A 25,462-nucleotide genomic window follows, 5' to 3' on the forward strand; every position below is an offset into this window, starting at 1 on the left:
ATTGTTATGTTTTTGTTAGCTTAGAATGAGCCCTTCATATCTACATAGGGAGCGGGTCCTCTTCCACAGAGCCCAACATGTTGCAGCACCATCTTTCTACAGTAGCCCAAAATTGACAAACCACACACTGGCTCTAGAGAAGGCCTTTCACGTTTTTACTTGAAGTGGCAGCTTGAATTTGATGGCGCTGGTGCGAATGCACTGGTTAGAAGACGAAGAAGAAGAAAGAAAAGGAATAATTGGTTGCTGGTTGCTGGCTAACCATTTTGTGTTATTGGCACCTGAAGGCCACCGTAGGTTTTCCTACATGCTTGGAAAGGGAAGGGTGAGTGTAGGGGTTCAGTTGGTTTCAATCTGCAACCTGACTGCTAGATGCTACTAAATCCTACACACTGGTCCTTTAAAGCATTAAACTGTCCCTACCCCCCACAGGAATCAGCTCCACCTGCAGAGGGTGCAGCTGCAGCAAGCCCTATCGGACATCTGCGGTGGGATGGACTTTGCTGAGAGGCTGCTAACTTGCGGCTCTGAAGCCGAAATCCTCAATGCCAAAGGCGTGACCCTGAGAAGGCTGACCAGCTTGGTGGAGAACAGCTACGACCCCAACCCAGAAACAGTTGCCACTGATGACGGCAGCAGCATCTGCTTTATGCCCGGGGAGAGCGCGGGGAAGGTGGAGGGCTACCCGGTGGTGGGGGTGATCCACTTGAAGCTGCTGGACCTCAGCAAGTGCTCCATTGAAGGCGAAGGTAAGGCCAAGAGAGGCTTTTTATTGTATGGATTATACCAGGAATGGAAATCCTCCACTGGCTCCTCGCTTGTCTTTTTTTTTTCTTCCTTATACGCCAATTCCAATTCAGACCAGTGAGATCTAATCCTGCATTTTTTATTGTGCTTTTTCAGAAGTGTAGCTAGGTAGGGCTGGGCAATATGTTGATATTATGTTGATATTGTGATATAAGATGTTGTGATATTTTGTGATATAAGATATATCATCTGGGATTTTGGATATTGTAATATCACGACATGACATAAGTGTTGTCTTTTCCTGATTTTAAATGTTGCGTTACAGTAAAGAGATTTTCTGAACTTATTAGCCTGTTCTAGCTGTTATATTATGTCTCTACTTGTTTGAACATGAGTGCAGTAGTAGTAGTAGTTTATCAAAAATGTAACTGTAAATATTTTTTGAGAGCACAAATAGTCATCTCTACAATATCATCAAAATATCAATATCAAGGTATTTGGTCAAAAATATCACGATGTTTGATTTTGTCCATATCGCCCAGCCCTACGTGTAACAATTACATGTGACTTTCAGAGAGTGCTGCTGTAAACTTAACAACCTAGAATCCTCACTATAAGATGCAAAACACGAGGAGTACATGGTGCAAACACCATTCAGTGGGCAGAAGTTAACTTTAGGTGTTTCTTGAAAAGACTAATTAGAGCTAGAGACTGAGTTGTTTACCTGCTATAATACCATATTTTAGTTCTTGAGGGTTGTTGTTGTTTTTTTGTTTTTTTTTTTTTTTTTTTGTTTTTTTTTTAGCCCAGCCAGTGGATGTGAATTCCATTCTTAGTTAGAGCAGCAGGCTGGGGTAGGAAGTTTACATGTGTTTACACCTATACAGCAACTGAACAGCTTCACTCTCTTCGGTATTTTGGCTTGAAGACCAACATTCCTTTGGCAGGAATGTTGAGGTACCTCACAGTGCCAGACAGTATCCTGAACGCACTGTGCTTCAAGATGTTTTCACAGACGCACGCACACACACACACTCAAACACCCAAGACACACACTGTTAAGCCGATATTACTCCAAAGATTCCCAATGAGACGAGTTCAAACTTGCAACTACTTGTAAAACAGTGCGGTCTGCAACATTCTAAAACCTACCAATTTACACCAGTGAGACGAGAAGAGACAGTGTAACGTTTCCATAACAACGACTCTCTGTACTTCCGTTCTAACTGCTGGCTTTTCAGGCTTTTTCCTAGATGAATACTGTAGCGTCTTAAAGTATGAACGAGGGTAGCGAATGAGGGTCCTTGCTACAGTTGCAGTTCTGGCGTCGATGAAACGGTGAAAACATAAAAAACTCTGCCATTTCGCCCAGCTGACTTCTCTACGAGCTGATTGGCTGTTGAAACGGGTGACGGGCCTTGCATTCTAAACCCAGGCACTGCCGACTTGACAAGCTGAGTGGCAGGCAACGCCATCTGCTGACTTGACTCCAGCTGAGACGATGTAGTTTACATCTCTGCAACGTTCCAAAACGGTTTTGTTTTGTCTTGTCACGAATCTTTGTTGTAAACTCGGCTTAAACACCCGTTTTGAAAGAGAGCCCTAGGGCAATAAAATATTGAGGTAACTAGAAAGTGACATTTACCAGCAGCTATGCAAACCTTTCAAGTGGTTAGCTTCATGGGTTCATGGTCAGGGATTTGTGTTAGAGAACTCTGAATACAATGTCCATGATGGAGGGAGTGTGTACAAAAACAAGGCACTTCTGTACACGCGACAATACATAACAGTTGGATGTGCTTTCACCCTTAGTTCCTCATTTGGTAATTTAACCAGACTGAACAAACAGGAAGGTGAAGGGGGTAAATAGTTGTACTTTGCATTTGCAAAGATGGACTCCACCACCAAACCTAAGAGAAAACGATGGACGAAAAACAAAAAAAATGTTTTCAGGCCTTGGCATATGTGTTTTCCAAATTTGACCTCTCAAATACACAGGCCCCTGCATGTAGTAACACACACACACACACACACACACACACACACACACACACACACACACACACACACACACACACACACACACACACACACTACATGCAGGGGCCTGTGTATTTGAGAGGTCAAACACACACACACACACACACACACACACACACACACACACACACACACACAATGAGGCAGACACAGTAACGCAAGATACATAAGGAAGCCCTTGGGTGACGATTTGCTTGTCTAAAAGATTGTTAACATTCTTATGATGGTCAGTGGTCGGTTTTACAATTACCTGGCTATGTAGAAGCCCCCCCCCCTTTTCTCCCCGATTGTATTCGGCCAATTATCCCACTCTTCCAAGCTGTCCCGGTCACTGCTCCACCCCCTCTGCTGATCCAGGGAGGGCTGCAGACTACCACATGCCTCCACCAATACATGTGGAGTCACCAGCCGCTTCTTTTCACCTGACAGTGAGGAGTTTTGCCAGGGGGACATAGTGCATGGGAGGATCACGCTATCCCCCCCCCCGAACAGGCGCCCTGACCGGCCAAAGGAGGCGCTAGTGCAGCGACCAGGACACATACACACATCCGGCTCCCCACACAGCCAATTGTGTCTGTAGGGACACCCGACCAAGCCAGAGGTAACATGGGGATTCGAACCGGCGATCCCCGTCTTGGTAGACAATGGAATAGACCGTTACGCTACCCAGACGCCCTGTAGAAACCTATTTACAACATATGTTCACCCTAGAATTTACAATTCACAAAGGGAAGTGAAACATAAATTATGTTTGGCATATGGGATGCTGACAAGAGCAAAGCCTACTGCTGTTATGCAGAGGGCAGATAAACACATACATGCACGCACGCACACACACACACACACACACACACACACACACACACACACACACACACACACACACACACACACACACACACGTGTAGAGGTTTGTGGAAAGGGCTCAGGTGTGAGTAGAATTTACCTGCAGGGCTGTTAAAGAAATGGAAGGCCACGCAAAAAGAAAAAACAAAACAAAAAAACAAACCCTATCCTTCAAGTCCTCTTGGTGTCTAAGGGCAAGCTGCGGTATTGTTGGAGGGTAGCAGGAGGCCGCGTTTACATTTGTTTTCATTTGAATGTGTCTCAGTCACTGTGTTTTTTAGTGAGTGTGGGTGTGTTACTGCATGGCAACGTATGTGTATTTGTGCATGTGTTTGAGTTGTTTTCTGTCTCATGGTGACCGATTGTGTGTTCGTGTAACTCTGGTGTGTGTGTGTGTGTGTGTGGGGGGGGGGGTGCACTTGGTCCTCTTTTCCCTGTTCAGTATCCAGCTATAAAATGCACCGCACTTTTTTTTTTACATTGTGTTATGGAGGATTAAGGAACTGTTGTCCCTACATAAAAGATTATCTCACACAAAGCTTTGGTATCACAAAATCAGCCAACCTTTTTGTTTTTCATCAGCTGTAAGCTGTTTGACATTCCTCAAGCTGTTTCAAAGTTTCTGTGCTGTGTTTCATCAACTACACATTATGAAGTCTGATTAAAGGCCAGGCTTATCGCTTCTCTGTATGATAAGAGGGCTTAAGCCAGAGATTTGGGCCACACAGTTGTACAGGACAGGTGAATTTAGAGAAATGCGAGGGAGAACAGCTACCTGGTTAATAGTGGCAGCTGCTGGCACCGCCCCGCAAGCACGTGTAAGTAGCGTAAGTAATGTAATGTATGTGAGTGCACACGCATACAAATAATGCATGTGCAGCACACACCTATCACCTGTAGGTGTGGTTAGTATTTTGACACCGTTATCCCCTACCAAATACAAAGTATACATGTTGTTGTAGTAGCAATAGTAGTAGTTGGAGTAGTAGTAGTCCTATTCCATCAGCACCCTTAGCCTCTGGAACAGTGAAGATCTGGGATTGAATACGTCAATGTAATTCTTTCACTCCCTTCCAAAAACCTTTTTTCCCAAATTGCATCTTTTCTTTTCTTTTCTTTTTCTTTTTTTGGATTTTCCCCCTATTTTTCCCCAATTGTACTCAGCCAATCACCCCACTCTTCCAAGCCGTCCCGGTTGTTGCTCCACCCCTTCTGGCGATCCGGGGAGGACTGCAGACTACCACATGCTTCCTCCGATACATGTGGAGTCGCCAGCCGCTTCTTTTCACCTGACAGTGAGGAGTTTCACCAGGGGAATGTAGTGTGTGGGAGGATCACGCTATTCCCCCCAGTCCTCCCCCCCCGAACAGGCCCCCGACCTACCAGAGGAGGCACTAGTCCAACAATCAGGACACATACCCACATCGGGCTTCACAGACACGGCCAATTGTGTCTGTAGGGATTCCTAACCAAGCTGGAGGTAACACAGGGATTCGAACTGGTGATCCCCATGTTGGTAGGCAACGGAATAGACTGCTACACTACCCGGATGCCCCCAAATTTTCTAAAGGTCTTACCTCTCTAGTGAGATTTTTATCAATATAATTTTTCAGAGTGCTTTTAATTTATTTCATCTTTGCTTTCTTGATTTCCGGTTAATGTTAAGTTTTCTGTTGTTCTTTTTCTTTTACATGTGGATCACTTTATGAATCCTGTTTTGAAAAATAGTACATACATTTATTATTACCATTTTCATTATTGTTAGTTGTAGTAATGGTAGTAATAGCAGTAGTAGTAGAATTTATTGTATTAGCACCAAAGTGGATAATATTGCACGATTGTCCAGCAGCTGGAAAGATAATGAAGAAATACACAGTTACATATTGATCATTAGTTCTCATTACCCAAGTGGCTAACAGGCGCTGACAGGAATACATCACGTGGCATTAATCACGCATGTGAATGCAAATGATGTTGTCTCTCTGTAACAAGGGCCCCGCTGTAAGTGTACTCTGAGCACCTCAAGGCAGTTCAGAACAAACGAAGGGGACACACAAGGCTTACTAGACACTGATAAGGCTGGTTTGTGAAAGTAAAATATACATGTATTTGCATCAATACAAACTTCCGTAGCGCCCCACCCCTGCCCTGCTCTCAAGTCAAACTATAACTGGACTCAAACAACACAAATATTTGATGAAAAAGAGCTTGCATAAACAACAAACTGTGTGTGTGTGTGTGTGTGTGTGCGCGCGCGCATCTGCCTGTTATCTTTTGGGGCACAAGACAAATGTTTTAGCGGCTCTTTTTATGCAATGTGTCCAAATGATGAAGTGCCACCTTCAACGTGAAATGCCCATGAAGAATCACTTGCGCAACTTCCGCAGACTGACCGTGTCCTTCCAGATTTATACCAATTTTCATGTGTGTGTATGTGTGCGCACACATGCACACATTTGTGTGTGCATTGTGTCGTGAGTTCATGTGTGATCAAAGAGATTCACCTATCTGAGTTTGTGATTCTGCTCTTTGAGTGTGTGTGTATGCATGTATTTTGTATGTGTGCATGTGTACGCATATATGCTTATCTGTATTCTGTCCCCTTGTCTACCCTCTAACCTGTCTCTGTGTAACTCCCCCCCCCCCACACACACACACACACCTCCTCACCCCTTCCCTCCCCCACAAGGTGTGCAGCGAGGCATGGAGGGGCAGCAGAGTCACTTCACCTTGGTGTGCAGGGACTCGGCTGGGGAGCGGATCGCCCGAGGCGGTGAGCATGTTTTGGTCAGCATCGTTCACAAGGAGAAGAAAAACTGGTGAGCAGCCTGTCTCTTCTGTCATTTACTTATCTATTTACACATTACCAGCGGCACTTCTGAATTATTCGGTGGCACTGAACAAACTTTCCAATGGCTGACTTGCACTGGCTGAGTCGGTCTAGCCTAAGTGTCCAAGGGAAACACGCTCAGCAGTGTCTGATCTACACTGCAGATGCGAGGATGATGATACGGTTTTATTCAATGGGGAACAATTTAGTGTTGATTTATGGTTGCCCATGCAGTGTTGTTGGTGGAGCATATGTGGTGCACAGGTGTCAGCTGCTAAGACATTATAAAGGCCTCGAGAGGACTTCTCTGCTCTGGTTTTTGATGTTTCCAACTCGCTATATTTAATCTACTTTAACCTTCTTTGTGTATGCGTCTAATTAATATGATTACTATTATGTCGAAATTAGTTGTGAGATGGGTTCGTGGTTTAATGAGTGTCTTGGATTGTGTCCAAGTCCCTCTGGGTGGAGTTTGCGTGTTCCCTCACACATCATTCATTGATGGTTGGATGGATGGATGATGAATAAATTATGTATAATGAAAGTTGACTACAAAAGATAGGAGAGACTGGAGTGATACCATGTTAAATCTTCTATGCGCTTCACTATTCAAAGCCTCTATCTCTCTGTTGACATCTGACCTGTGCGTAATGGCTAAGACCCCCATCCGGATGAACACATGAAGAGTTTGGTTTGGAAATGAAATATCTGTAGTGAGTGACAGATTAATTGGGAGATAGACAGTTAGGTGGCCATTAGCCTGCTCTTACAAGTAGTAAGTACACAAAATTACCATCCACGGGGGCACAGTGGCCCCATGGTTAGCACTGTTGTATCACAGCAAGAAGGTCCTGGGTTTGAACCCCAGGCCATCCCAGGTCCTTTCTGTGTGGAGTTTGCATGTTCTCCCCACATCTGCGTGGGTTTCCTCCGGGTGCTCCGGTTTCCTCCCACCATCAAAAGGACATGCATGTTAGGGTTAATACTCCTGTCTGTGCACCTGACCAAGAATAGGGAAAGAAGAACTGGAGTTGGTCCCCAGGCGCTGCACCACAGCTGCCCACTGTTCCTATACAATAGTATGGGTTAAATGCAGAAAACAAATTTCATTGTAACCTGCACAATGACAAAATAAAGTGGCTTTCTTCTCTATTTCTTCTGTCATTAAAGTAATGTACTGACCTATAAGTAACTTAGTTCTTTGGGTGATGAAATGATGATATTGATGTAAACTAGAGATTAATGATGATTGTAATAATAAAGCTCTTCAATGTCCAGAGCCTTCAACATTCTGTTATGGGATCAAAAAACAATATTGGATAAAAAACCAAGGGAATTTCACCACTGCCATATCCTGAAAAAATATAACTTTCTTAATTTTGATAATTTTTTTGTTTTATTCAGATGTATGCCTGATGTTCAAGATTATTCATGGACTTGCCCCCCTCTGAGAGCATGCCTGGCCTCTCCCAACAGTGACAGAACTGTAAGGGTCAGGACCAGAGCATCTTCAAGGGGAGATTGGGTACCACAGTTTAGGAAGACTACTTTTGGTCAATCAGCATTTTCAGTAGAAGTGGTGGAGACGTGGAATTCCCTTCCCCCTAATGTCAGAGAGTCAGCCAGCTTTGCAGTGTTTAAAAAGCATCTTAAGCTTTGGTTAAAATCAGCACAAACGTGTAATCACAAATAAATGTCCTTGCTTTAATATTTTGCACATATTTTAGATTTCACTCAGGGTTTTTGTTTTACTTTTTATTCAGAGTAGTTACTATATTTTTCTTAGTCAGGAGAAGCCTAGGGTTCTGGCCGGAACCAGCCCAGGCGCAACATGACCATAGATTGTGTGTAATTTATATTTCCTGCCATTGAATAGGCCAGATTGATTTTTATAACTGTTGTCATAGTTTAGGTGAGATTGTTATTTATTGATGTTTCAAGTCAGATTACTATTTATATGTATTGTTGCTGAATAAATGAAATCCATATTCATTATGTTGTCATATAGGCTAGATTGCTATTTATATCCACTGTTTTAAATAGATCAGATTGTACTTATAACTTTTGAGATTCATATTCTGATGTATTGTCATGTTTTTATTTTGTCTTGATTGTTCTTTGTCTACCTGTTCAATAGTTTTCTTATGTATTGTTATGTTTTTACTTCTGTATTAATTGTTGTTTGTTTGCCTGCCCAGGGACTGCAGATGCCAATTAGCTGCCGGCTAACTCTGGTGCAATTGTAAAATTGTGCATTGTCCCTGTCAAATAAACAATAAACTAAACAATAAACTAGACTAAACTAAATTTTGATCCTCCCCGGCACTCTATAACAGACTTATCTGGTTTCCTGTCTCATACTGTTCCATTGCATGAAAGACTGTTGATTTTGCGTCTTTTTAATATTCATATACGTATAATGTCCAGGTAAACCCATGGTAAATGATCTCATACATGTCCTGGACTCTTTTTAAAAAAAAAAATATTTTGATATACTTTATTAATCCCTATGGGGAAATTAACCCATCCTAACTGTGTAGCCCGGGGAACAACTCCAGTTCGTCTTGCCATGCCTCGGTCAGGGGCACAGACAGTAGTATTAACCCTAACATGCATGTCTTTTTGATGGCGGGGGAAACCAGAGCACCCAGAGAAAACCAAGCGCAGATGTGGGGAGAACATGCAAACTCCACACAGTGGACGACCTGGGATGACCCCCAAGGTTGGACAACCCCGGGGTTCGAACCCAGGATGTTCTTGCTGTGAGGCAACAGTGCTAACGACCATGCCTTCTTCTTCTTTGGCCTTCTTCAGCATATAAACAAGGCTACCCATGTACTAGTTCATCCTCGACCTTATTATCAGGTCAAAATATGCAAGTGATCCCTCCATTGTCTGCAGTTGGTATAAAATGCAGTTGCTTGGCTCATTACCGGGACAAAGAGGCATGACCATATAACACCCGTGCTTGCCTCCCTACACTGGCTCCCTGTTATATTTCGAATTGATTTTAAAAAAGATTTGCTCACAGAATCTTAGACAAGGGACAACCTTGGCGGAGTCTGAGACCCACCGAAAATGTGTTTAACTTTGTGCCAAGAATGCGGACACAGCTCTCACTTTGGTTATACAAGGACCGGATGGCTTGTAGCAACTGCCCTGGTACCCCATACTCCCACAGTACCCCCCACAGAGTGCCCCGGGGCACACGGCCTTAAGCCTTCTCCAACTCCATAAAACGTAGACTGGCTGGTCAAACTCCCATGCCCCCCTCAGCACTTCCGCAAGGGTAAAGAGTTGGTCCGTTGTTCCACGGCCAGGACAGAATCCACATTGTTCCTCCTGGATCTGAGGTTCGACAATCAGTCGGAGCCTCCTTTCCAGACCCTAGAGTAGCCCAGGGAGGCTGAGCAATGTGATGCCCCGATAATTGGAGCACACCCTCCGGTCCCCCTTTTTAAATATGGGAACCACCACCCCTGTCTGCCACTCTACAGGTACTGTCCCCGACCTCCACATGACACTGAAGAGGCGTGTCAGCCAAGACAGCCCAACAATGTCAAGAGCCTTCACCATCTCAGGGCAAATCTCATTGACACCTGCCACCTTGTTACTGAAGAGCTTCTTAACTACCTCAGAGACCTCTGCCAGGGATATGGGTGGGGCTCCCCCCAAGTCTTCAAACTCTACCTTCTCCACTGAGGATGTGTTTGCCGGGTTCAGGAGTTCCTTAAAGTATTCTTTCCACCGCTCGACAACATCCCCACACAGCCTTAGTCAAGCCCTGCTCCCCCTTCCTGAGTCACCGGATGGTTTGCCAGAACTCCCTTGAGGCCAACTGAAAGCCCTCCTCCATAGTCTCGCCAAATTCCTCCCACACCCGAGATTTTGCTTCTGCAACTGCCAAAACCCCTGGTTACTATTCCCACTGCATAAATTCTCACTGAAAATCAGTTTGCTGAAGCCTATCAAAGAAATGCCATCACAGCCTCTATTTCTTTTGCTGCTGAGCTTCCTTCGAGCCCAAATAAATTAATTCCCTTATTCCATTCCTCCTGCTCAGCTATCCTGGACTCTGTAGCCCCCCTCAAATATAAATCAAATTAAATCAATTTTATTTGTATAGCCCAGTGCCACAAATTACAAATTTCCCTCAGTGGGCTTAACAGCAACACAACATCCTGTCCTTAGACCCTCTCAGCAGATAAGGAACAACTCCCTAAAAAAAAAAAACCCTTTAACAGGGAGAGAAAATAGGAAGAAACCTCAGGGAGAGCAACAGAGGAGGGATCTCTCTCTCTCCCAAGATGGACAACGTGCAATGGATGTTGTGTTTACACAAAAAAAGTTACTCTATGTTGCGCCAGTAGGTAAATATTCCCCAAAAACATCTACAACAAAACAAAACAAAACAAATACAGGTGATGATAAAGGAATTTAAATAATACTTGATGATCTATTCATCAGCATTGTCATCTTCTGGAATGTACTCACTTGTTGTGTTTGCACAGTCTCCACCATAACATTTGCAGAGAGGAGTGCAAGGCAGGTGATTCTTTGAGCAGCTGCACTGTCCCTTGCAACCTACTTTGCAGCCACATTTGATTAGCTCAAGTACTGCCTGTGGTGCAGGGAGGGCAAGACACCTGACTGGAACATATCTGCCACTCACTGAACTCCATCCATTCTGTTCGATTGGTGGAAGCTCAGGGCAATTCATCTTGTATGACTTATCTCGCATTGTGACATAATTGGAACGTAGGATATGGGGCAGCAATGCAGCACGAGTTGGAGGTAGCATCTCACCCTCCAGGTTCTTTGATCGGAATAGTTCCCATCTGAGTGATGGCAGGGTTGTTGGACCTTTTGAGCTGTAAACACAGCACACAAAATTCTCTAATGCCTTCACCAGTGATGGGAGGTCACCATTGATAAGCTCAGGGGGAATGGAACCCTTGCCAAGGTCCTTGAAGCAGTCAATGGCAGGATCATCATCATCATCAAGCTTCAGGTATGCGTTGATCCACGTCTTTTTGGAGATTCCAACAAATTTTCCTCCCCAGTCAGCACCAGAAAAATTGTGCAGGCCAAGTAATCCCTGACATTTCTGACGTCCAATAACTTGAACATGCTCAAAAACATTTATTTCCCGTTTCTTTGCACCTTTGCCTGTTGAAAATGTCAGAGAAGTTGGAGTTGCAATGCATTCACATGATACTAAATCAAGTAGCAGTAAGAGGACATCAGTGTCGGGGGACCAAACACATATGTCTCGTGAGGCACCATTGGCAGCAGAGGCAAGGACTTGATGAGGTATTAGGGTATCAGCCTCTTCATGTGTGTGTGTCTCCACAAAATCACGTCCCTTGATGAAGGTGTCATAGATGACAACCAGTAGGAAAGAACTGTCCTTTGAGAAATACTCTGGCAGTCCCTGGCCCAACTCACATGTCAGCTTCTTCTTGGTCGATGATGCAGAGAGGAGATCCTTGATCGACATAGTGAGCTTCATCTCTGGATGGATTTCGTATTCTACAGAAGTAGTTGCTCTCTTCTGTCGAGTTTTCCTCTTTAATGACTCATCCATATATCGATCAAAGACAAGTTGACCCTCATGATAGCCAGCCATCATTTTTTTGATGCGTTTGTTAAATGCGTCCTGAAGGTCTGACAGCTTCCGCATGGTTGGTGTCTTTTTCATGCTCTGAAGCACACCCATGGCATCAACTATTAGAACTTTGATAGGGACACCTGGAGGATCTTCTTGCATTGGATCAGGCTTTGGGACAGCTTCAAGGAGCTCTGCCTTGGCATCTTCAATTGCATGCATGAGACTAGCTTTGTCTGTAGGGATGTACAAGGTTCCATCCACAGCACACAGAGAGCGGGGAACCATTGACATTTCATAGTCTCCAATTGTCTCCTCAAGTTTGGGAACTAGACTTGGTCGACTACCTTGGATGATGAGAAATCTTCCAAGCAGGTCACGTTCCTCACGCAACTTGATGACCTTGTCTCCAACACATACCTTTGCTTTCTCCATCCAGTTTGAAAAGGTCTTCAACTTGAGTTTCTTCATTTTGTCCCACAATGAGAGTGTTGACGTAGCGATCAAACGTTCAGAAACAAACTCCCGAAAGCGCTTCTGACCCTTTTCCGCAAACTGGAGAATATCATGCTTTGCCGCATCTGTCATAAGCGCTGATGAAACAACTCTTTAATGGTATTTTTTCTTTGAATGGATTGCCTCCACAGTGCAACTCAATCAAGTCGCGTAGCTTCAGTGCATTTGTTCTTGACCTCAATGCAATCTCTCTTGAGAGATAATAATGCTCTGTCCTTGAAGTAGATCTGGAAGCTTTTGGGAAGCTCTTGAGGTACTGATTCACTAGATCAGCAAGATGAGGTGTGGCAATGATCAGCCGGTCCAGAGCTGCTTCATCTCTACTGAGTCCTACCATCCCACCATGTCCCTTTAGCTTCTTGATTTCCTGCTCGAGGGCTTGATCAGTGAAGAGATGAGTGAAGGGTATCTCTGACTTTGCCACCACAAATGCACCAGACTTCAGTGCATCCCATGTTTCTGGGTCATCTTTTTCAAGAGCATTCATTTGAGCAAGATTGACTGGCATCAAGCGGGCATAGTTGAGGTGATCATGAGCAAAGAAATACTTGATGAGATTCTCTAATGAAAACAAGTATCCCTCCCAGTCACCTGAGCGGCAAGAGCTGATGAGATTAAGAAGACTCTACCTGGTGAAGATACTGGGTTAAGAATTGAGTGAACTCACCGATGTCTTTTTCATCTTCGAGTGGCTTGACATTTTCTGTGTACGAGGATTGGATTTCTTCAAAGATCTCTACCATCAGTGGGTTACGTTCATGGAGTTTGTCCTTGAGAGCAATGCATTGCATCTGAATTGGACAATTTGGAAGTTTTGACAAGATGGCATCAAATCGCAACATCAAAATTGCAATGCTCATAGTGATGTCGTACTCAAGGCCTCATTTGTAAGCTTTGCCACCAAAGATTCCATGAAGAGCTGCTGATGTGTGTGTATGCACCACTTTCAATAGCACATATGTCAAGGCCACTTCCATCAACTGTTTTACCTAGACCATGCAACACAGCAAATGCAATGTGAAGAGTTCCAGCTCTTAGGATCCAGTTGGTGTTTCCAACTGACTGCTGTGTCTTCCAAAAGATCAATATTGTCAATAGCAAACCAGATGTTCACACCCTTCTTCACAAAGTCAGGGAGACAAAATCCGCCAGTATCCTTCATTCGTTGAAGAACAGACTGCTGCACACTTTTTTCTAAGTCAAGGATCTTCAAGTAGTCACTTCCAATGTAGACATCTGAGAGGTTCTGGACAAGGATTTTGTCACGCACTCTAGAGTGGATAGCAAGGGGCAGTCCGATTGAGAGGGGTGTTTGGACATTTTGCCGAAAGGCATCGTCTTTCTTTGGCTGATGTTTCACCTGACGATCAGTGCGAGTGTTCTGGACTAGAAACTGGCATGCAACATCAACAGTTTTGTCTACTTCTTCATCCCTCATTCCAAACACTTTGACAACATGACTGCCAAAGAGGAGGTGACTTAGGAAGAATTGGAGTAAAGAGAGATTCTTAAAGTTATCAAATATCCCGGCAAATGACCAGCTGCGCTTTTGCATGATCTCTGCCCGCAGTAGGTTAGCAACTTTCTTCAGGTTGCCAATAACCTGACCATCATTCATAGTGGAAATACTGCAATCAATAGCTTTGCTAACTACAGTTGATTTAACAAGCTTGTCTGGCTCATTTCGTTGCAGTGAGCTTACAAACTGGACATCTGGAAGTCGCTCACCAATGATCTTTTTCAGATGCTTGCGATAGTTTGTAGTCTCATCGACATCCATGTGATATCTTTTCAGGATCAACAAGTAAGCATAATTGACCTGAGCCATGTCAAGAGTAACATCGTCTGTGACGGTATTTTGAATGGCGAGGATTAAGTGTTCGTCACATAAAGAGCGAATGAGTGATTCATTATCATGATCTTTCTTTATTGTTGTGGTACATTTTGCATTCCGCAAGCAATCCCTGTGATAGTACATTTCAAGAGCTGAAGTGTCACCAGCATCCACTAGGTCTGCTACACAGATTCTTACTTGGTCATCTTGGGTCTGCTGCTTTATTTCAAGAAGCGTTTCACCCATTGCATCAGAAAGAACATGGTGCAGTGGCTCTGAATCACCCTTGGAACAAAATTCACAAGGTAAGAATAAACACACTTGCTCCTTTGGGACAGATTTCGACCGTTTATGTCTAACAGATCCTGTAGTAATTGAAGGGCACCCAGGTCCTCTTCTAGAACAGACAGGTGACTGAGGTCGGGATTGGTTAGCCCTGAGACGGTCAATTTTATTCTTGTTTATAACAGATTTTCGACACTCACTATGATAATGAACCAATTTCAGTTCCCCTTCATTTAGGCCAGATAAGTAGTCGGAAAGTTCCTCAAAATCACTTTGACCTAAAGAAATTCTGTCCCTGCAAGCCTGCAGTAGGTCATCAATCATGGCTGGATTTTTAACTAGTCGCTTGCCAGGGGTGGCACCTTCTTAGCAGATCACGCAAATGTTGCATTCCTCTGCCATATTGACCAGATCTCATCCCACCTTAGCTCACAAGTTGTCCAGTTTGTTGGATGCCAGACAGATGAAACCTAATGATGGGAAAACAATGTAAATATAAATATGTGCAAATGTTGGCTTTTAAGTCTAGCGGGCTTGGTTTAAATTTAGCCTACCTTAGCTTACTGTTAGTAGTCCAAAATTGTTGGATCAGGGCATGTCAGACTGAAAGATTAGACCTAATAATGGGAAAACAATGTAAATATATGTCAAAATATGTGTAAACATTGGCTTATAAATCTTTCAGGCTTGTTTTAAATTTCACCTGAATGATAAAAAATTAAAATAAAAGTATCACTTACTAGGTAGTTGCTTTCAGCAATTCCATGAATGTGATTCTCAAAATGTTGACTCTTCAAATCTATTGTGGTGTTTGTTTGTTTTGTTGTTGTTTTTTTTGTATTGGCCTATTTTTATTTTATTTTATCTTGAGTACTGTTCTATTTTGTTTTCAGTCAGCTACAAACACAGCTGTGCTTTAATTATGATATCACCTGTTTGAAATGAACCAAATTAACAAGGATTATGCTACAATGGCCACATTTCAACCCTTATTTTTTCAGAGTCAGAACAGGAATGTCTTTCAGAATGGTCAACACCTTCAGTAAAGTATTAATTGTCACTGGATGCCCATGAAAAATCATTGTAAAAGTTATATTGGCCAAGAAAAGAGCAGGAGTGGAAAGAGGAGAGTAATGATGAATGGGATAGGCACAAGGGTCAGTCCGGGGTGTCCCAGGTGAGGAACCAAAAGTCAGACAAATACTCTTCTAGCTGTTTTAATAGTGTTATAAATCAACTCAGAATATTTTGAAACCTACAAAACAACTAATGGGATAGGCACAAGAGTCAGTCCGGGGTGTCCCAGGTGAGGAACCAAAAGTCAGACAAATACTCTTCTAGCTGTTTTAATAGTGTTATAAATCAACTCAGAATATTTTGAAACCTACAAGACAACTATAATATTACAAAAAATGGACATTAAAAACCACTTCAGCCCCAGGCAATTTTTTTAAATTTTCGCCTGAAATTACATGCCCAAAATAATTCAGTAATAGCTCCGCAAGTACAGGGCCAGATACACAATTCTGGTGTCTATGTATAGGTAACACCTGGAAAAATGTACTTCAAGTGGAAGTTTAGTTGTACCATCCACCAGGACAGAAGGACTGCAGATAAACTACAGCAGAAATTCAATTTTTTTAGGTTCGCCTAAACAAAACTTACAATTTGAGTGTGAATAACATCGGGAATACCATTTACCAGCAGGCCACAGATATTTGTATCTGTTCTACAACTTCTCAACTGCATCTCCTCCAAATTTGGTGTTATACAGCTGAAGCATAACAATTCTACAGCCATTTTAGTAAGAGTAGTCCCAGGCGGACTTCTATTTTACTGTTCTGGGAGTTCCCAAAATAGATGGCCCCCCAGAACCCAGAATTGGGGGTGGGGGTCAGAAAATTTGGCACCCTTCATTTTCTGTTAGTTTGGTCCCTATAGAAGCTAAAACAGCAAAAAAAATCAATTTTGGCACAAAAATCCTACGGGAGCTGTTTTTTTTAACATAGCATACCGCACTACTAGCCTCTCTTCATTGGTACCTGTTCATTTTAGAATTCAAATTAAATCGTTGCTGATTGCCTTCAAATCTTTTGATCGTCTGGCCCCATCATATATCACAGACCTTATTCATTGGCATTCAGCTGCTATGTCTCTTGAATCTAACAAATCTCTCTAAAACTAAAAGGTGACAGAGCTTTTGCAGTTGCTGCTCCACGACTGTGGAACCAGTTGCCGCTAGATATTAGATGTACTCTCTCCATTTCCATTTTTAAATCTAGGCTAAAGACACTTTTATTCACTGGCCTATTTGGCCCATCTTTTAATCTGTTGACAGATTGAAAGATGGGCCAAATCTGTATTTGTCCTAAAACAAGGGACAAATTCTATAATTCTGTATTTGTCCCTTGTTGTTTGTTGTTGGTAGGTTTCCCTGTTTTTATTTAATTTACTTTTTTATATTTTCATGTCATTTTGTATAGCACTTTTGATCTTTTATGTATTTATTTATTTTTTGATTTCTCCCCCTTTTCCCCCTCAATTGTATCTGGCTAATTAGCCCACTCTTCCGAGCCATCCCGGTCACTGTTTCACCCCCTCTGCCTATCCAGGGAGGGCACAGACTACCACATGGCTCCTCCGATACATGTGGAGTCACCAGCCACTTGTTTTCACCTGACAGTGAAGAGTTTCGCCAGGGGGACATAGCGCATGGGAGGATCACACTATTCCCCCCAGTTCCCCCCAGTTCCCCCTCCCCCCTGAACAGGCGCCCCGCCCAACCAGAGGAGGTGCTAGTGCAGCAACCAGGACACATACCCACATCCACTTTCCCACCCGTAGACACAGCCAATTGTGTCTGTAGGGACGCTCGACCAAGTCAAGAGGTAACACAGGGATTTGACCTGCCGATCCCCGTGTTGGTAGGCAACGGAATAGACCGCTACGCTACCTGGACACCATCATTGTCTTTTATAAACAATACTAGAACCAGCTGAATAAAAGCATATTGAATCAGCATAGTTTCAGCTTGTTAATTATTATGTCATGCAAGGATTATTAACTTTGGATCAATGTGTAATCACTGAAGGGATGGAGTTAATGCCATGATCTGTGGTTTTTACTGTATTTATTTTGTATTGTTTTGTTTTAATTTGTATTTTTGGGTAATATCCCTTAATCCAATAATTTTTTTTTTCATTTAGCAAAGTGATGACAACAGTGGTTGACAACAATGATGGCTCCTACGCTGTGACGTACACACCTGTAGAACTGGGAACTTACTCTGTTTGGGTGTGTGTCAAAGCCCAGCATGTCAAGGTATCCGACAAACCCCAAGCAATCCATGCTATCAAACTGTACTGATGATGCCAGTTTATTTATTTATAGTTGAGCTAGGAACATACTCTTTCTGGGTGTGTGTCAAAACTCAGCATGTCAAGGTATCTGACAAATCCCAAGCAATCCATGATATCAAACTCTACTAATGATGCCAGTTTATTTTGCCAGTTATTTATTTACATACTTTAATGGACACTGCATCCAGACCTAAGCCTACATGGCACACACTTATCCAGCTGAACTACCAGTATGCCCTAAGGGTGTCAGCTTAGTTAAGTCAGGAATTTTAATAAGAGTTGGAATAGTAAAAAAAAATTACCTCAGAAGACTTCCTTTCAGCAGTTAGATTTGATATTAACCATACCTTAAATTAATATACCTTTACTAATGAGTTGCAGTGTAAGAGGTTAAGTTAAAGTCAGAGTTGAACCCTAACTCCAGGGATCCATATTTACCCCCCCCCCCAAGTTTCAGTTTGTCAGATGTCAGTGGCTATTATCTGAACAAGACAAAATGACTTGCAAAAATAGAGAAAGGACTAGAGATATTTCAAAAGTGAAAGCATAATTGTTTGACATCCTCTTAATCGTCACATCCAGTTATCATCATGCTGACTTTCGCCTAGGTTTGGCTTAGCTGAGCTTCAGTCAGCCGAAACCACATCATAGATACTGTAGATAGACAAGGAGAGAGAAAAAGACAGGTGGACAGATTGGTGGGTGGACAGACAGATATGTGAGATGGAGAGGTAGATATACAGTAGTTGGAAAGACATCCACAGGTTCAGACTGGTAAATAGGTAGGGGGTTGAAAAATGGATGGTGGGAAAGAGGGATAAACAACGAATAGGTAGGTAGGAAGGTTAGTGGGTAGATTGTAAGGGTGATTGATTGGTTCGCTGGCAGGTAAACTGGTGCATTCATATGTAGTTAGACAAATGGTCGAATATGTAAATTGATGGACAGGTAATCGTTTTTTTTTTCCAGGGTTCTCCGTTTGTCCTGAACGTCAAGAGGAAGTTCAGGCGTCATCATGGGACATTCCACTGCTGTTCCTTCTGCTCCAGTGGGGGTGCCAAAGAGGCTCGCTGTGGCTGCACAGGATCCATGCCAGGTAGGCAGAGAAAAGCATTACACAGGCTGATTTCACAGACTCATATCAGCTGTTCAAATGTCATCAATACCTACAGTGGTGAACTGAAGAATAATTAATGCATTCAGAAAGAGAGAAAGACCTAAGCAGAACACATACACTGTCACCTGTGGGACCTTTTATAGACTTTTTTTTTTATAGCTGTCATTGAAACCAACAAGTAGTCTTCACTCCACTCAAGCTTTTCAATGAAACTCAGAAGCACTTTAACACAATTTGAAGTGTCATTTCAATAGCAAGGACCACACTATCATCAAGATGTGTTTAAATTATTTATTAAAGAAAATTATTGATGTGCATAGTTCTTGTAGTTCTTCTGCTTGCTGACCGCGTTGTTGGGAAGCTTTGTAGGGAATCTGCCATAGCACCCGAGCAATGACAGACTCCCTCAGGATCCTACAAAAGGGAAGACATAGAGGAAGAAACAGAGAGAAACAGGGTGGGGCGAGAGGCGGAGAATATGAGAGCGGAAGAGGAGGAGAGGGTTAGGGGGTATTTATAGGAATGCTAGAAGTGGCGTGGTTGAGGTATGGTGCTGCTACTGAAACTTTGTTAGATAAGCTTCAATTCACTAGCGAGGACCAAACCATTAACAAGATGCATTTAAATAATTTATTAAAGATAATGATTGATGAGCGTGGTTCTTGTAGTTCTTCCACTTGCATACTGCATTGTGGGGAAGCTTTATAAGGAATCCGCTGTAGCACCCGGGCAACGACAGACCCCAAAACCTCCGGTCACTTAAGACTGATTGGATCTGGGATCGTTGAGATCTAACCAGATATAGCAACGATGCGTTTGGGAGGATCAACGGCTCATGAGTTGTATGTGGTGTTCTGGAATGCTGCTGCAGGAGGCTGAAGTGGCGGCTCTGATCCTGAAGGGGTGTCTGGAGTAATGAATGGGAGAAATGCCTGACAAGGAGAGTATGTAGCTGAAGTGATGGTGGAACCAGAAGCGAGTAGCCACTTGTCTGGATTCAGTGATGAAAAGATGGTCTGTCAATGTTATGCGCTGAGATTTCCAAAATAGCAAGTAGTTTGCGAGGGTCTTGAAAGGTTTTCAGTGGTGATTGGACTTTGAAGTAAAAGATGGGTGTAGGCTGATCGGCTTGACAGGATTTTGTTCACTTTAAGCAGAATATCTGAACATCTGAGAAATAAGATAAGTCTGAAATGCAAGCGTGGTGGCGTGGATCGAAGTGAATGGTTGAGGTGGTGAATTTGGAGTGTCTGAGGAAACCAAAACAAAAAACAAAACAAGCAAGAACATGGCTTCTAGAGTTTGAACAATGTGAGGAGTGCTGTATCTTAAGCGGATGGTGTGGATGCAGACTGACAGCAAGTAGCAGTAAAAGGAAGGCGGTGAATCCCCGTGTTACCACCTGCTTGGTCGGGTGTCTCTACAGAAACAATTGGCCGTGTCTGCAGGTGGGAAGCCAGATGTGGGTATGTGTCCTGGTCACTGCACTAGCGCCTCCTCTGGTCGGTGGGGGCGCCTGTTCAGGGGGTAGGGGGAACTGGGGGGGAATAGCGTGATCCTCCCACATGCTATGTCCCTCTGGTGAAACTCCTCACTGTCAGGTGAAAAGAAGCGGCTGGCAATATGTATCAGAGGAGACATGTGGTAGTCTGCAGCCCTCCCCGAAGGAGGTGGAGCAGTGACCGGGATAGCTCGGAAGAGTGGGGTAATTTGCTAAGTACAATTGGGGAGAAAGGGGGAAAAAAATCCCCCAAAAAAAAAACAACAAAAAAAGAATCACAAGTTAGGATGGTCAGGGAGAACTTCGAAAGCACTGGTGATGTTCACTTTTGAGAGCCAAAACCCTTCCCTGACAATCACAGAAAGTTGAATCGCTTAATCTGGATGCAAGGTTGATTGAGGTCATTTGTTGACAGAGAAATGTTTCATCACCCATCTAAGTGACCTTAAATTGTAATATGTTGAATAATTATCAATGCAAAACATTACATTTTTAACCAACATGTAAAATTGTATAGATATAAAAAAACCACTGACATTATGGGTGATGTGAATTGTATCTAAATAAAGTCCCACTTAATACTAATCCATTTCGGATTTAGATTTAAGCACCACAAAATTTGGTCAAAGTCAAAGGAGCTTGAAGGCACTGTGAAATGTTACACAGCCAACATAAACCCGAATTACACTTTGAATTTTTATGCAACTTGTATCCAGATATGATTTGATTGAGCCATTTGATCAAGTAATGTAATTACGATCTCTGTGGGTGTGGTGGTTTATTGGTTAGCAATGTTGCCTTTCAGTGAGAGAGTCCTTGGTTCACTCCTAGTAGCCTTGTGTGTGGAGATTTTTTTTTTGGATATACTTTATTAATCGCCATGGGGAAATTCATGCTCTGCAATAACCCCATCCTAGCTGTGTAACTAGGAGCAGTGGGCAGCCGCCATGCAGCGCCCGAGGACCAACTCCAATTCGTCTTGCCATGCCTTGGTCAGGGGCACAGACAGGAGTATTAACCCTAACATGCATGTCTTTTTGATGGTGGGGGAAACCAGAGCACCCAGAGAAAATCCACCACAGACATGGGGAGAACATGCAAACTCCACACAGAGGATTATCTGGGATGATCTCCAAGGTTGGACAACCCTGGGGTTCAAACCCAGGACCTTCTTGCTGTGAGGCGACAGCGCTAACCACTGGGCCACCATGCCGCCAATGTGTTCTTGTGGGTTGCCTTGAGGTACTCTAGTTTCCTTGCCAAATCCAAAGACAATCAGATTTATGTGAACTGGAGACTCTAAATTGCCTTCAGGTATGAAGAGTGTATGGGTGATTTTGTGGTGGTCCTCTGATGGACTGGCGACCCCGTCTTGGGTGTCTCCCTGCCTTCCGCCCATTACCTGCTGGGATACACTCCAGGCCCTTGCAATTTTGTATTGCATTAAGTTGGCTAGTTAAAGAAATTAATCAATTACAACCTGGCTGCAATGTGCCTTGGATGCATTTTACACCTGGATTTTTATGCAAAAAAGCACAATCTATCAACAATATTTTGGGATATGAAATCCCAAATACCTGCCCTGTAATGTCTCTTGGTAACATTGATGATGTTGTGATGAGAGAAGATCGCTGCTTGACTAAAGTTTTACTTGCAGCAAGTAAGAAAAACCATTACCAAAAATCGGCTTAATGTTAACACTCCAAAACAGGAACAGTGGATTGAAATTTTCCAAGACATTTTTGTTATGGAAAAGTGGACATACAATTTGAGTCCAACAGAATATATTCAAAAAGAACTGGGAAAAATTGAACATTTATATGGGAAATGACACTGACTAAATGAATGCCTAATTAAAATATTTGTTTGAATATTGAAATATTTCCAGACAACTATTTATTGTTATTTTTTTATTATTACTATTATTTTTATGTATGTATTTCACTGCATTTTTTTGTGTTGATGTTGTTGTACTGTTTTGTTCCTATCTTTTTGAAAACATAATAAAAACTTAAATTGGGGGGGGGAGCACAATCTAAACGGGTCATAGTATTATAAGAGGAATCTTAAATGAGTCCACCCACCTGACTTTTTTGTTTTTCCATGTCTGTCCATCCGCAGGTGGGTTTAAAGGCTGTGGTCATGGCCACAAGGGTCACCCTGGGAAGCCACACTGGTCCTGTTGTGGCAGCACTGTGGAGCAGTCCGAGTGTTTGCCCCAGAGCATGATGGCTGCTGTGTCCCCTCGAAGCCAGCTCCGGACTGTGGAGCTCTGAGCTGACACGACACATCTCAGTCTAACAGAGTATACATTTACAAAACGTGCCTGAACCAGAAGTCACAGAAAGCAGGCTTGTCAGTGGGAAGTCGCCTGATCCACTCCTGGACCTCCTTTGGTTCGGAAGGTAAATGAGTAAAAGTCTGCCTTAATGCCAGCAATACAAGGCTGCGGCTTTACCCTTCACTGGTTCAGTGAAAGTTAAATTATATATATTTACTCATATGGTTAAATGTACTCTTGTCATAAGAGCTATTGATCCAACCACAGTCTTCTACTGTTGGCTACAATGCAGGCACATGAAAGGCATAAAGGTGTAAGTGCCTTGCTCTAGGGAAGCTTGACAATAGGTGTTGAGTGTGGAAAGAAATTTTCCCATCGTCAGCGAGATAGTCCATGATTCAAACTGCCAATTCTCCAGTCACAAGCCCACTTGTCTATGTTCTAGGTTACTATTGCAAGTGCTAAAAGAGGCGATAGTCAACGTTTCCAACTAAAGGTCACCAACCTGATACATTGTTTTAGGTTGGAACGTCAATATTTTTTAAATTAAATCCTCCTCTTCCTCTCTGCCTTGGAAAAAACCCAATCATTTTTGAAAGCCATTATTTTATAACATATAGTGTTGAGCTACATAAACTGCCATTTCCATTTAATTGCACTGGTCAGCTATAAAGGGAATGGCAGAGGGGTATCACACCAAGGCAATCTTCCAAAAACCAAGGGCTCTAAAGTCTAGACAATCCATTCATGATCATTTAATTGTAGAGTCTACAATTATTCAAATCCAATCATATGTGATAAAGTTGGGACTTAATCACTCTACAAGTGCCTCAGGAGATGTTCTGGCATTCAGATAGTAAAGCAGCAGGTCAGTGGAGAGTTATGATAAAGATGTGTGGCTCTCCAGTACAGAATACAACTCCTGCACTGAATCCTCCAGAATACATAGTGACCCAGTCAGAGCCTTACTAACTGAGAATACAAAGATAGGAGACTGATAGTTTTCAAATTGGTACAGAATGTTTGCAATGTTTTGCTTTTTCTTGATATCATAACTGTAAAACCTGTGAAGATTGTGAGAATAGTGTAAATGATTGGGGAACTTTTTTTTTCTTTTTTCCTTTTTTTTAAACAAAATACTATTGAGCCACAAAAATAAACAACACCTCATATTCAGTTCCATTGAGTGTGGTTTCAAGTTCACCAATATTAGACCTTTTCATCATTATTGTTATTATTATTTCAGCTATACAGTTTATAAATTGGTGCATGCAGTTGCTATTTCATTTTTACAGTAACTCATAACCTATATATTATAAACCCAAACAACATCAGTCAAGATACTGGAAAATGTAAACACCTTGTCCCATATAGAGAAAGGCTTTTTACCCAGTTTTAGGTCTGTTTTTACTTGTCAGTCTAGAAGAGAAATATGTGTGGTCAGGATATGGCAATCTAAATAGTCAGATTACACTGGATATGACTTTAATCAAGCAATTATCAGTTGCAATATGGTGTCCATGAAAAAGAACAGAGGGTTATTCGTAGACTATCTTGAAATGTGAATTTTCATCTTTTTTATAGAGGCAATATTTGCCTTGTGTACATAACAATGTTACATGTCAGTCAGAAGTATTTGTCTGCCATCTTTACTAGCAAGAACTTGGTTAATCCTGCACACTATTTTTTTTCATTAGCAACCTACCACACTGTGCAATCTGGGGAAGAGGGTTTTTATCTGTGAAATATTGCAACCTAAAAGGACACAGGCAGTTCTTAAAATCCCATTTCTTTTGCCTCTCAAGTCAATATGACGACACTGAAATAATCTCAACCTGTTTTCAAACTTTAAAATTGGCAAGAAGCCCTGCTCAGCAACTGGGAGCCAAGCATGAAATTGGAGTGCCCATAAGGAGTATTGCAAGGACTCACTTGGTGGCATTTGCCAACCTTAATATGCTTTATCTTTGATGAGAATGTAGTTGGAACTCTTAGGACGCAAAGGTATCAAAATATTGACTCCGTGTTTTCATTGATTAACTTCAGGAATCCCTGCACGCTAACAATGATAAAGATCTAGACAAGTGTTTCAAAGCAAGGTTTTTGATGTGTGATCTAAGTCCCTTTTTGTCTCGGTTGTGATAAAAATTGGTCCTTTAAAATATATATTCATCATATGGACTGCACAGTTCTGTACAGTTGTGCAACTTAAACTTTGTACATGCCTCAAGTATTTATGTAGTAGCATTTTTTTCAGTATGAACCCTCAGCAAACTGACCAACTAAGATGTGTAACTTGTGCCTATGATATAAATAAACTGTTTTATCCATCACATTTTTCCCATATCCCTCCTCAGTGATGGCATGAGCTTTTTGCTGGGAGTCTGGGACTCAATAGGGATTAACTAATTGGAGGAAGAACTTTTTAAAGAGCTTGGTGGTTTCTTTGTAAACCAGTATGAGGCAGTAGAGAGCTGGGATTCTTGTCATGGCAAAAA

General features: G+C 42.5%; 1 protein-coding gene across 1 annotated transcript in view; it reads left to right on the forward strand.

Moving 5' to 3' along the window:
- The window catches only part of trim45 (tripartite motif containing 45), a 31,621-nt gene extending 8,489 nt beyond the window's left edge, over window positions 1–23,132 (forward strand). Inside the window, exons 4-8 of the mRNA XM_056289968.1 lie at window positions 433–749; window positions 6,323–6,452; window positions 17,913–18,027; window positions 19,035–19,161; window positions 22,805–23,132. Of these exons, the coding sequence (XP_056145943.1) occupies window positions 433–749; window positions 6,323–6,452; window positions 17,913–18,027; window positions 19,035–19,161; window positions 22,805–22,959 (844 nt within the window). The 3' untranslated portion in view covers window positions 22,960–23,132. The remainder of the gene's footprint in view (window positions 1–432; window positions 750–6,322; window positions 6,453–17,912; window positions 18,028–19,034; window positions 19,162–22,804) is intronic.
- Window positions 23,133–25,462: the final 2,330 nt, after the last annotated feature.

Source organism: Lampris incognitus, chromosome 11, assembly GCF_029633865.1.
Source record: "Lampris incognitus isolate fLamInc1 chromosome 11, fLamInc1.hap2, whole genome shotgun sequence".
NCBI lineage: Eukaryota > Metazoa > Chordata > Actinopteri > Lampriformes > Lampridae > Lampris > Lampris incognitus.